The 12,247-nt window shown below is 51.2% G+C and overlaps 1 protein-coding gene across 2 annotated transcripts in view; it reads left to right on the top strand.

The window, feature by feature from the left end:
• The first annotated feature begins 1,123 nt into the window (after positions 1-1,123).
• The window catches only part of TKT (transketolase), a 31,846-nt gene continuing 20,722 nt past the window's right edge, over positions 1,124-12,247 (top strand). For both annotated transcript variants that reach the window (XM_010376195.2, XM_010376194.2), the window contains exon 1: positions 1,124-1,396. In XM_010376195.2, the coding sequence (XP_010374497.2) occupies positions 1,290-1,396 (107 nt within the window). In that variant the 5' untranslated portion in view covers positions 1,124-1,289. The remainder of the gene's footprint in view (positions 1,397-12,247) is intronic.

Here is a 12,247-nt window from a genome sequence, read left to right as displayed (position 1 = left end):
ACCCAATAATCTCCCTAAGAGTCGGCAGTGTTTCTAGGCCCTAATAATTTGTAAAGGGTCTTCCCCTAGTAATTTCTCAGTTATCATCACCTGGCATTGTCATGGCTACCACTATCCTACTCTCATTTTCAATAATCCCCATCCCCTGTGCAGGGCTCTAAAGCCCTGAGTGTTTGGGCATGGTAGCTCATGCCTGTAATCCAGCACTTTGGGAGGCAGAGGAGGGCAGATGGCTTGAGCCTAGGAGTTTCAGACCTGCCTGGGTAAAGTGGTAAAACCCCATCTCTACAAAACATACAAAAATTAGCCGGGCATGGTAGTGTGTACCTATGGTCTCAGCTACTTTTGAGGCTGAGGCAGAAGGATCACTTGAGCCCAGGAGGCTGAGACTGCAGGGAGCTGTAATCACTCCACTGCACTCCAGCCTGGGTGACTGTGGGTGACCCAGTCTCAAAGAAAAAACAATTTTTTTTAATTATTAAAAGAAAAAATAGGGCTGGGTGCGGTGGCTCACGCCTGTAACCCCAACACTTTGGGAGGCCAAGGTGGGAGGATCACCTGAGGTCAGGAGTTCGAGACCAGCCTGACCAACATGGAGAAACCCCATCTCTACTAAAAATACAAAATTAGGCGTGGTGGCCCATGCTTGTAATCCCAGCTACTCGGGAGGCTGAGGCAGGAGAATTGCTTGAACTCGGGAGGCGGAGGTTGTGGTGAGCCGAGATTGCGCCATTGCATTCCAGCCTGGGCAACAAGAGAGAAACTCAGTCTCAAAATAATAGTAAAGTCCTGCAATCTCTTGGGCCTGGGGTTGGTCGGCTGGGGTCAAGCCTGGCACCCACCAGCCTTGCGACCTTGATTGCCCTTGCCAAGCCTCAGTTTGTCATCTCTAAAATGGGATTAGCTGTGACAATTCCACAGAGGACTGTGTGGAGGAGGGAGACTGAGAGGCCTTCGAGTCAGGAGCCAAGCCTCGAACCTTGAGTTGTTCGTTGTGTTATTATTGGTGTGTGTGGTTAACTGCTAACCTCACAGCAGCGGCCCAGCGCCTAGCGGGGCAGGGGAGGGGAGCGGGCAGGCGGCCGCCCCAGGCGGGGCGGGGCTGAAGGCCTGGGGTGATCCGAGCCCCGCCTCCTCCCCCTGCCCCGCCTCTCCCCTCCCCGCCCCGCCCCGCCCGGCGTCTTAACGGGTCCCCGCCCCGCGCCCGGTCTCAGCAGCCGCCTGTAGCCGCTGTAGCCGCCGCTACCTCTGTGTGTCCGCGTGTGCCCCCGGTCCCCGCCCGCCGCACCATGGAGGGCTACCACAAGCCTGACCAGCAGAAGCTGCAGGCCCTGAAGGACACAGCCAACCGCCTGCGCATCAGCTCCATCCAGGCCACCACGGCGGCGGGCTCTGGGTGAGTGTGCGGCGCCGGCCGGGAGCGCGGCTCGGGCGGGGCGGGGGGCGTCTGCAGCGGCCAGAGTCGCCGCAGGCTCTGGGTCGCGCTGCGCGCTGTCAAGACGAGGAAGGTGGCCCGGGCGCCGTCGGAGGGCGGAGACGCGCGCCTCGCAGGGCCCCGGGCTGCAGGCGGCTTCCGCTGCGTCGCGCTCTCGCCCTACTGCCCGGGCTCGGCCGCGTGGGCCTCTGGTCCTCCGTGCGCCTCAGGCCGGCTCTGCCCCACGCTGTTCGCGGGCCGCGCCGCTGCACGGTGGCGCGGGGGATGGGCTCGCTACTCGCCAAGTCTCCTGTAGGGCGATGCCGGGAAGGCCACCATTATTGCTATTCTAGAGAACGCGGCCCTGTTAACTCTCTCCACCACCTGGCTGTATGGACGCCGCCGGGAGTATTCCCCCTTGCAGATGGGGAAACGGAGGCTCCGAGTTAGCTGCCCAAAGTTACACACAGGGAGATCTGGCATTTGAGCGCCAGCAGTCCGACTCTAGAGAGCCTGTTTTTTAACTCCTCTTGCAGGAGACTCGGGGGCCTGGCCTTCTCCCCACTTCAGACTACGCTCCCCCACCCCTGTCTCCTGCCACCCCTGGGTTGGGTCCGAGTTTGGAGCAGGGAGCTGCTGATACGCCAAGCAGCGGCGGGGCTGACTGGGGAAAGAGGAGAGGAGGATGGTGCACGTGGGTGCAGAACCCTGGCATCCTTTGTAAAAAGGAGGTCTAAGCTTTGACCTGGGGCGGGAGGAGGCGGAGGGGAAAGAGACTGAAGGCTGAGCGCCGGAAGGACGGAGTTCCAGGGCCCTAGCGCCGGCCCTAGTGAAGTCCTGGGGCAGGGCCAGCCACCAGGTTCTGTATCTCCGAGGCAGGAGCTGGCGTGCCCATGCCCCAAGATCCTTCCCGGGCCAGCCCTTTTGGCCCGGAATGTGGACAAAGGCAGTTGCTGATCCCAAGGAGCCTCCTCTTCTGTAGCGGAGACAGGGATAATTAATGAGGGCCACCGTTCATGCAGCTAGAGGTGTCCGTTGGGGGTGGGTGAGGGGGTCAGCCGGTGAATTACTTCAGAGTCTGCTTCCCGCACTGTAATGCGGGGACAGTAATGGTACTTATCACGCTGGGTGGTTTCAAGGACTCCACTGCTGTACTTGGAGGCTGCTGTGAGGCCACAGTGCCAGCAGTGTGCCGGGCTCATGTCAGGGTTGTGAGGGCTGCGTGGTGGATGATTTCCCGGGACCTTCCCAAACAAGCTCTGTGTTTCAGACAGACAAGATTCTGGCTTCTGGCCAGTTTCATTCAGGATATATTATTAAGAAATAAATCTGTTGACCTTTCTGGGTGACTACTTATTCACTCTTTGTGCCTTTAAGACACCCTGTTCTCAGAAAGGATTAGATGTCTTTCGAAAGCCCTTCCCCCACCCACTCCCTTGCACACTTTGGACCTGTTAGTTCTCCTGGGTTTGTATCAGTCTTACCACTTATGTGGGGTATCCCCTGTCTGGGCAGGGGCCTGGCTTACTCTCAGCTCCCCCTTTGCCAGCCTGGCACACGGTAGCTCTGCACACCTTGTGTTGCTTGTTTGGTACTGTTGGACCTGCTACCTTTGGCCGTTTCAGGGGGTCTGAGGTCTAGCTGGAGAGAGGCAGCAATTAGCCAACTAAGTAGTATTGCACATCTGAGCATCTTACAGGGCTAGATAAAACATGCAGATGTTTACAGGGTTCCTGAGCTCCCCAGTAGGTATCTGGTATGACACAGCATGATCATTCGTTGCATCCTGAGAATAACCCTGTGAAATAGATTGTGTTATATTCCCATTTTATAGATGGGGACATAGGCTAGTGTGTTAAGTTATTTGCCCAAGCTGGTAACAGGTGGCCGTTCCATACTGTCTGGTTGGGGCTCATGCTGTCAGGAATGCTTCTGGGCAGGGCATGGTGGTTCATGCCTGTAATCACAGCACTTTGGGAGGTCGAAGTGGGAGGATTGCTGGAGCCCAGGAGTTCCAGATCAACCTGGGCAACACAGTGAAACCCCGTAACTTAAAAAAATTTTTTTTTTTTTTTAGATGGATTCTTGCTCTATCGCCAGGCTAGAGTGCAGTGGTGCAATCTCGCCTCACTGCAACCTCTGCCTCCTGGGTTCAAGTGATTCTTCTGCCTTAGCCTCCCCAGTAGCTGGGACTACAGGTCCCTGCCACCGCACTGGCTAATTTTTGTATTTTTAGTGGAGATGGGGTTTCACCATCTTGGCCAGGCTGGTTTCTAACTCCTGACCTCAGCTAATCCACCCAGCTTGGCATCCCAAAGTGCTGGGATTGCGGGCATGAGCCACCACCCCGGGTCAAAATTTTTTTTTTAATTGGCTAGGTGTGGTGATGTGTACCTGTAGTCCCAGCTACATAGGAGGCTGAGGCAGAGGATCGCTTGAGCCCAGGAGGTTGAGGCTGTAGTGAGCCTTGAACATGCCACCACACTTCAATATGGGTGACAGAGTGAGACCCTGTCTCCAAAAAAAAAAGAAAAGCCAAGAAAAGAAAAATAGTTGGGCATGATGTTACATGGTTATAATGCCAGAACTCTGGGAGGCCAAGGCAGGAGGTTCACTTGAGGCCAGGAGTTCAAGACCAGCCTGGGTAACATAGCAAGAACCTGTCTCCAAAAATAAATAATGGTTCAGCCAGGCACAGTGGCTCATGCCTGTAATCCCAGCACTTTGAGAGGCGTAGGCGAGTGGATCACCTGAAGGTCAGGAGATCGAGACCAGCTTGGCCAACATGGTGAAACCCTGTCCCTACTAAAATACAAAAAATTAGCCAGGCATGGTGGGGAGCACCTGTAATCCCAGCTACCCAGGAGGCTGAGGCAGGAGAATCACTTGAACCCGGGAGGCAGAGGTTGCAGTGAGCTGAGATTGTACCATTGCACTCTGACCTGAGCAACATAAGTGAAACTTCTTCTGAAAAAAAAGGAATGTTGGCCGGGCGCGGTGGCTCAAGCCTGTAATCCCAGCACTTTGGGAGGCCGAGACGGGTGGATCACAAGGTCAGGAGATCGAGACCATCCTGGCTAACATGGTGAAACTCCGTCTCTACTAAAAAATACAAAAAAAACTAGCCGGGCGAGGTGGCGGGCGCCTATAGTCCCAGCTACTTGGGAGGCTAAGGCGAGAAAATGGCGTGAACCCAGGAGGCAGCGGAGCTTGCAGTGAGCTGAGATCCGGCCACTGCACTCCAGCCCAGGCGACACAGCGAGACTCCGTCTCAAAAAAAAAAAAAAAAAAAAAAGAAAAGAAAAAAAAGGAATGCCTCTTGGGCAAGTGGTCTGTGCCAGGCTGGAGAATGGTGAAAAAGGTGAAGGGGAAGGCCAGGTACAGCCATGGTGGATATTAGTCAGTTTGAAAGGCACTTGGAGAGAAATAAGATTTACCAATGTAGGGTGCCCCAAAAGAGTGGAGTATCAAGTGGGTTTCCTAGTTCTTTGTTAGACAAAGTCTGATTTCCTCACCGCCTTTACCCCTCCAGAAACATACTGTGGTGACTGAGTTACACCATGTTTACATTGTAATGCCTTGGAGGGAGAAGCTCACTGAACTCAAAAAGTATCCATTTGCAAAAGAAAAAAAGATTATGTAAAATACAGTAACTGTGCGTGTGTATAAGTTTAAAATATGCAAAGGGAAAATTTATTTTTCAGAAGGAAATAACATTGCTATGCAACCCATATTTTGAAACGTGTGTGCCAAGAGTATGTGTGTGTGCACACACAAAAGCTAATCAAGGAAGACTTGAGACACAGGCAGTCTTCTGTTTCTGCTCCCCAGATGTTTATCTTGAGGCCCACTGTTCCCTCACTGCAATGAGGCATAGACTGAAGGCTCAGTCCGGAAGCCCTGGCCCAATCTGGGCTGTAGTCACAGCTAAAGTGACAATTTGTCAGAATGTCCCCTTTTCTGGGGGAGCTCACAGGACTTTGATCCAGTCCTTTTTCTTTTTTCTTTTTTAAAGACAGGGTCTTGCTCTGTCACCCACCAGGTCTGGAGTACAGAGGCACAGCCATGGCTCCCTGCAGTCTTGAACTCCTAGGCTATAGCAATCCTGCCCCATGGGTAGTTGGGACCACAGGCATGTGCTACCATGTCTAGCTTTGGTCCAGTCTTTTGCTGGCCACTAACTGAGACAGGATTCATACGTTCTGTCAGTGAGGACCCAGGCTCGTTTCTCGAGAGCTTTCCCATTCCTGTGCCATCACTGACCCGTGTGCAGTGAATCTCACCAGGCCCGAGAAGCAGGGACACTGGCCTCTGTCAGGAGTTGGGCCTGGAGGTGAAGGGACAGGCCTCACAGAAGGCTCTTGTTGAGGCAGCACCCACAGTGGCCACAGCTTCTCTAGGGTCATCTCCTTCCATGGGCTGAAGGAATTGTGGCAAGGGTTCAGCTCATCCTGAATTTAAAAAAACAAAACCCCAATGGCCTTGTCAGAAATGACCTGGATGCTGAGGCTGGTGGCAAAGATTTCTCAGTTCTCACTTACCAGGGCCAGATGGTGGTGTTATCCAAACAGTACAAGTGTCATCTGAGGACTCCATCACAGTCAGGCCTGATTCAAAAGGGAAGGTGGTCTCTGCTTTCAACAAGTCCCCCAGGGTTTCTGACCCACAGCTTTGGGGAGGGTAATGTCTGGCCAGGCCTGGCTGGTGGACATAGGAGATGAGTCTAACCCTGGCTCTGTTCCTAGTGGCTGTGCCTTTGTCAGAAAGGCCCTTCCGGCCAGGTGCGGTGGCTCATGCCTGTAATCACAGCATTTTGGAAGGCCAGGGTGGGAGGATTGCTTGAGCCTGGGAGTTCAGGACCAACCTGGGCAACCTAGTGAGACCTCATCTCTACAAAAAAAAGAAAAAGCTGTGCATGTGCCTGTAGTCCCAGCTACTTGGGAGGCTGAGGTGTGAGGATCACTTGAGCCCAGGAGTTCAAGGCTGCAGTGAGCTGTGATCATGGCTCTGCACTCCAGCATGGGCAGCAGCAAAACCCTGGCTCTTAAAGAAACAAAACAAAAAAACCTTTCTATTTCAGGGTCTCAGTTTCCTAGGCTGGAATGCTGTGGCATGATCTCTGCTCACTGCAGCCTCCGCCTCCTGGGCTCAAATGATCCTCTCACCTCAGCCTCCCAAGTAACTGAGACCCCAGGCATGAGCCACCATGTCTTGGCTAATTTTTGTATTTTTTTGTAGAGTTGAGGTTTTGTCATTTTGCCCAGGCTAGTCTCAAACTCCCAGGCTTAAGCAATCCACCTGCCTTGGCTTCCCTAGAGTGCTGGGATTACAGGCCATTTTCTCCATCTTGAAAGGAGAGGTTCATGGATAGGTGGTTTCAAACAGGGTGCCTCAGGAGTGGGGCTGGGGATGGAGTGAGTGGGCTCTGTGGTCCCACTACCCGCTGTTGCTGATTTTACATCCTGGTGCTCTCTGTGCCCTTGAAGTGGCTGGGATTGTATCCCAGTTTACCCAGCTCTGCCATCGGGGTGCTTTGGCTGAAGGCTTGAGGGCCTCCTGGGGTCTCTGGCCCCATGTGACCCCGCCTCTCTGGGCCTGTTTCTCTTTTTGGGCTGCCTCAGGACCCATCCTGGCCCTGACTGAGGCAAGAGCATGGCCGTTGAGATTGCCCCAGCAGCAACATTTCCCCACTCAGTGTGAAGACACTGGCCGCCTTGGGGTGGCTTGGTTCTCTGCCGGAGTGACCTCTCCTCTGCAGGGCTGGTGGGCGGTGTTTTAAGAAACTGGAAGTGAAGTACAGCACCTGGTTAGGATCTGGCTGAGACTTTCTCGTGGCTTCATATGGACTCTAACTGATCTCCAACCCCTGCTGTGGCTCTGATCCCTCAACATTCATTGCCTCTTGAGGCAGGCTTGTTGTCACTGTCGCCTAGTTCCACAAAATCAGGAACTCCCTTCTTGCCACAGACCAGTTATCTGCCTTGGGTGCTGGGGACACTCCTAGAGGTCAGGGACCTGCACAGAGCTGGGTCCTCAGGCAGGCTCTGCTCCTGCCCTGAATGGTGAGGCAAGGTAGGGGAGAGAGGATGTGCTGGGAGCTGGGGTGAGCCCACGTGCAGATGGGTGTTGCTCAGAAGTCAGTTGCATTTGTGCACTGGGTGGAATCTCCAAGGACTGCACAGCTGGAAGGGAAGTGTAAGTGTGGACGCCCAAGAGCTTCCTCTACTGAGCTCTCCTAGCACCTTTTTCTTCCATTTATTTATTTGTTTGTTTGACAGTCTCACTCTGTCACCCAGGCTGGAGTGCAGTGGGGCGGCAATCTTGGCTCACTGCAACCTCCACCTCCAAGGTTCAAGCAATTCTCCTGCCTCACTCTCCCAGGCAGCTGGGATTACAGGTGTATGCCACCACCACCCAGCTAATTTTTGCATTTTTAGTAGGGATGGGGTTTCACCATGTTGGCCAGGCTGGTCTCGAATTCCTGACCTCAGGTAATCCTCCTGCTAGCCTTGGCCTCCCAAAGTGTTGGGATTACAGGTGTGAGCCACTGCTCCAGGCCCTTTCTCTTTTAAAAACAAATTTTTAGGCCAGGTGTGATGGCTCACGCCTGTAATCCCAGCACTTTGGGAGGCCAAGGTGGGTGGATCATTTGAGGTCAAGAGTTCGAGACCAGCCTGGCCAACATGGTGAAACCCTGTCTCTACTACAAATACAAAAAAATGAGTCAGGCATGGTAGCAGGCACCTGTAATCCCAGCTACTCGAGAGGCTGAGTCACGAGAATCACTTGAACCCGGGAGGCGGAGGTTGCAGTGAGCCAAGATTGCACCACTACACTCTAGCCTGGGTGACAGAGTGAGAACTTGTCTCATAAATAAATAAATATATATATAAATAAATATAAAAACAAATTTTTAGCAGCTTGATTAAGGTATAACTGGCGTATCGTAACATTGTAAGTGATTTTAATGAATTTGCAGAGATTTACTACAAAAATTTACCACATCTCTTAAAAGATCTCTTCTGGACATTTGCTGTCACTTCCCCATTTCCACCCCCAGTCCTGGGCAACCACTAATCTAATTCTCTGTCTCTAAATTTAGCTCTTCTAGACATTTCATGTAAATGCAATTATACAGAATGAGTTCTTTTGGGTCTGGCCTCTTAGCATAATTTTTAGAGGGTCATCCATGTTGTAACATGAATCAGTACTTAGTTCCTTTTTTGGGGGGTGGGGGGCAGGATCTCCACTGTGTCCCCAAGCTGGAGTGCAATGGCTCAGTCATGGCACACTGCAGCCTCGACCTCCCGGGATCAAGCAGTCTTCCAACCTCAGTCTCCTGAGTAGCTAGCTGGGAGGCACTCACCACCATACATAGCTAATTTTTAAAATTACCTGTAGAGACAGGGTATGTTGCTGAGCCTGGTCTCAAATTCTGGGCTCAAGTCATCTTCCTGCCTCTGCCTCTCAAAGTGCTGGAATTACAGGCATGAGCCACCACGCCCAGCCCTTCATTTGTTTTTATGTCTGAATATTCTGTTGTGTGGACATACTACATTTTGTTTATCCATTCACCAGTATTTTCTTAGCATTTTGCTCTTATCCTAGCTCTGCTGCTGGCAGGCTGTGTGACTTTAGGCAAGTCACTTACTTTCTGTGGACCTTAGTTCTAATATTTACTGAGCAATTGCTAATTTCTATGCACGGTCACGGTGCCATGTTCTGTACACGCACACTACATCATTCAGTCAGATTCTTCTTTTACCTCAGTTTGATAGTGAGGAAACTGAGGCTCAGAGAGGTTACAGCCCCAGGGTGACTAGGATATATCATGTATTCATTTGTGCACTCAGTTTGTCCCTGGTACTCTTCAAGCCTACGAAAGTGAAAGGCCCAAAGCTCTGTCCTCAAGGAGCTTGTATTGCAGTAGGGTAGACAGGCAATAATCACCTGATGTCAGGTGGCAAGCATGAGTGAGGGGAAGAAGAGCTATTTTAGATAGTGTGGTCAGGGAAGGCTTCTTGGAGGAGGTGACATGCGGCAGAGATCTGAAGAAACAATCTGAGGTCTGGAGCTAGAGGTTCCTTCTGGGCAGAAGCCAGCTCAGGTAGTTCAGGACACAGGAAGAACAAGAACTGCTTCTGATGTTCAGTTCCAGCCTGACATCCTGGGATTCTTTCCTGAGTTGTGTGTGTGTGTGTGTGTGTGTGTGTGTGTGTGTGTTTCTTTTGAGGTGGAGTCTGTTGCCCAGGCTGGAGTACAGTGGTGTGATCTCGGCTCTCTGCAGCCTCTGCCTCCCAGGTTCAAGCAACTCTCCTGCCTTAGCCTCCCGAGTAAAGTAGTAGCTGGGACTAGTGGCCCCCACCACCACACCCAGCTAATTTTTGTATTTTTGTAGAGACAGGGTTTTGCCATGTTGGCCAGGCCAGTCTTGAACTCCTGACCTCAGGTGCCTCAGGTGAGCCACAGCCCCTGGCCTCTTCTAAATTTTTTTTTTTTTTTTGCGACTGAGTTTCACTCTTGTCTCCCAGGCTGGAGTGCAATGGTGAGATCTCTGCTCACTGCAACCTTTGCCTCCCAGGTTCAAGTGATTCTCCTGCCTCATTCTCCCAAGTAGCTGGGATTACAGGCACCCACCACCATGTCCAGCTAATTATTGTATTTTTAGCAGAGATGGGGTTTCACCATGTTGGCCAAGCTAGTCTTGCTCCTGACCTCAGGTGATCCACCTGCCTCGGTCTCCCAAAGTGCTGGGATTATAGGCATGAGCCACCTGAATTTTTTTTTTTTTTAAAAAGAAGTATATGCATAGAAAATAAGATAAATGATGTACTCCTGTCATAAATAATGAACCTGTGTGTAGCTACTCCCAGGATTAAGAACTAGTACATTATAGTGATTTTTGGAACTACAGTGGATCCCTCCCTCCTCATCTTCCCTTCCCCTGAGAAAGAACTATACCCTGAATTTTTTATCATTCTATTGTTTCCTTTTTTTTTTTTTTTTTTTTTTGGAGATGGAGTTTTGCTCTTGTTGTCCAGACTGGAGTGCAATGGCACCATCTCAGCTCACTGCAATCTCCGCCTCCTGGGTTCAAATGATTCTCCTGTCTCAGCCTCCCAAGTAGTTGGGATTACAGGCATGTGCCACCATGCCTGGCTAATTTTTTTTTTTTGGTAGAGATGGGGATTTCTCCATGTTGGTCAGGCTGGTCTCAAACTCCTGACCTTAGGTGATCCGCCCGCCTCGGCTCCCAAAGTGCTGGGGTTACAGGCTTGAGCCACTGCACCTGGCCTGTTTTCCTTGTAGTATATACAAAAAGACTTGTACATAAATCAATATGGTCTTCTTTGTTAAACAGATCCTTCTGCACTGTGCTTTTTTCACACTATATTTGGAGAGAATATTGATACTGGATTTGTGAAGTATAACTCACTCATTCTTACTGCTGTATAGTATCGCATTATATTAATATACTCCAGTTAACCCTGTCTATTGATAGACACATGAATAAGTTCCAGGTCTTGCAATTGCAAACAATGCGGGGCAGCCCTGTTTGTGTTTCCTTTGTTTTTTTGTTTTTTCTTTTTCTGAGATGGAGTCTCACTCTGTCACCAAGTCTGGAGTGCAATGACACGATGTTGGTTCACTGCAACCTCCGCCTCCTGGATTCAAGTGATTCTCCTGCCTCAGCTTCCCAAGTAGCTGGGATTACAGGTGCCTGCCACCACACCCGGCTAATTTTTGTATTATTAGTAGGTACAGGGTTTCATCATGTTGGCCAGGCTGGTCTCGAACTGCTGACCTTAGTTGATCTGCCCACCTCAGCCTCCCAGAGCACTGGGATTATAGGCGTGAACCACTGTCCCCGGCCTGTATGTGTTTACTCATGTGTGTAGATTTCACGGTACGTTCCTACTGGTGAAGTTGCTAGGAGTTAAGGAGTGTGCATCTTCGGCCTTCGGCTACTGATCTGGTTTATTTTTAATTCTTAAAAGATTGCTTAGGTTCTTTATTTCTTCTTGAGTCAGTTTTGGTAAATTATTGTCATTATTATTATTATTTTTTAGACAGAGTTATGCTCTGTTGCCCAGGCTGGAGTGCAGTGGCGTGATCTTGGCTCATTGCAACCCACACCTCCCAGGTTCAAGCTACTCTCCTGCCTCAGCCTCCTGAGTAGCTGGGATTACAGGCATGCGCCACCACACCTGGCTAATTTTTGTATTTTTAGTAGAGACAGGGTTTCACCATGTTGGCAGGGCTGGTCTTGAGCCACTGACCTCAGGTGATCTGCCTGCCTTGGCCTCCCAAAGTGCTGGAATTACAGGTGTGAGCCACCGCGCCCAACCTGACATCCATTATCTCTTGAAGGAACCCAGCTGAAGGGTGAGGGAGCCTCTCTGGCCTTTTTTTGCATAGAAACCTGTGAGCAGGTGGAGTGAGCACTAAAGTGATGAGAGAGATTCTCCTGGCCAAGGGACATCTGGAAGAATATGTGTTGTCCTGGAGGGGAGTGGAGAGGGGGCTTTTGTTTTTTTTTTTTTTGAGACTAAGTTTTACTCTTGTTGCCCAGGCTGGAGTGCAATGGTGCAATCCCAGCTCACTGCAACCTCTGCTTCCCGGGTTCAAGTGATTCTCCTGCCTCAGCCTCCCGAGTAGCTGGGATTACAGGCATCCACCACCACGCCTGGCTAATTTTTTGGTATTTTTAGTAGAAATGGGGTTTTACCATATTGTCCAGGCTGGTCTTGAACTCCTGACCTCAGGTGATCTTCCCGCCTAGACCTCCCAAAGTGCTGGGATTAAAGGCGTGAGCCACCGTGCCCAGCCGAG

The sequence above is a fragment of the Rhinopithecus roxellana genome, chromosome 1 (assembly GCF_007565055.1).
Source record: "Rhinopithecus roxellana isolate Shanxi Qingling chromosome 1, ASM756505v1, whole genome shotgun sequence".
NCBI lineage: Eukaryota > Metazoa > Chordata > Mammalia > Primates > Cercopithecidae > Rhinopithecus > Rhinopithecus roxellana.
This window is presented reverse-complemented; position numbering and strand designations above follow the sequence as displayed.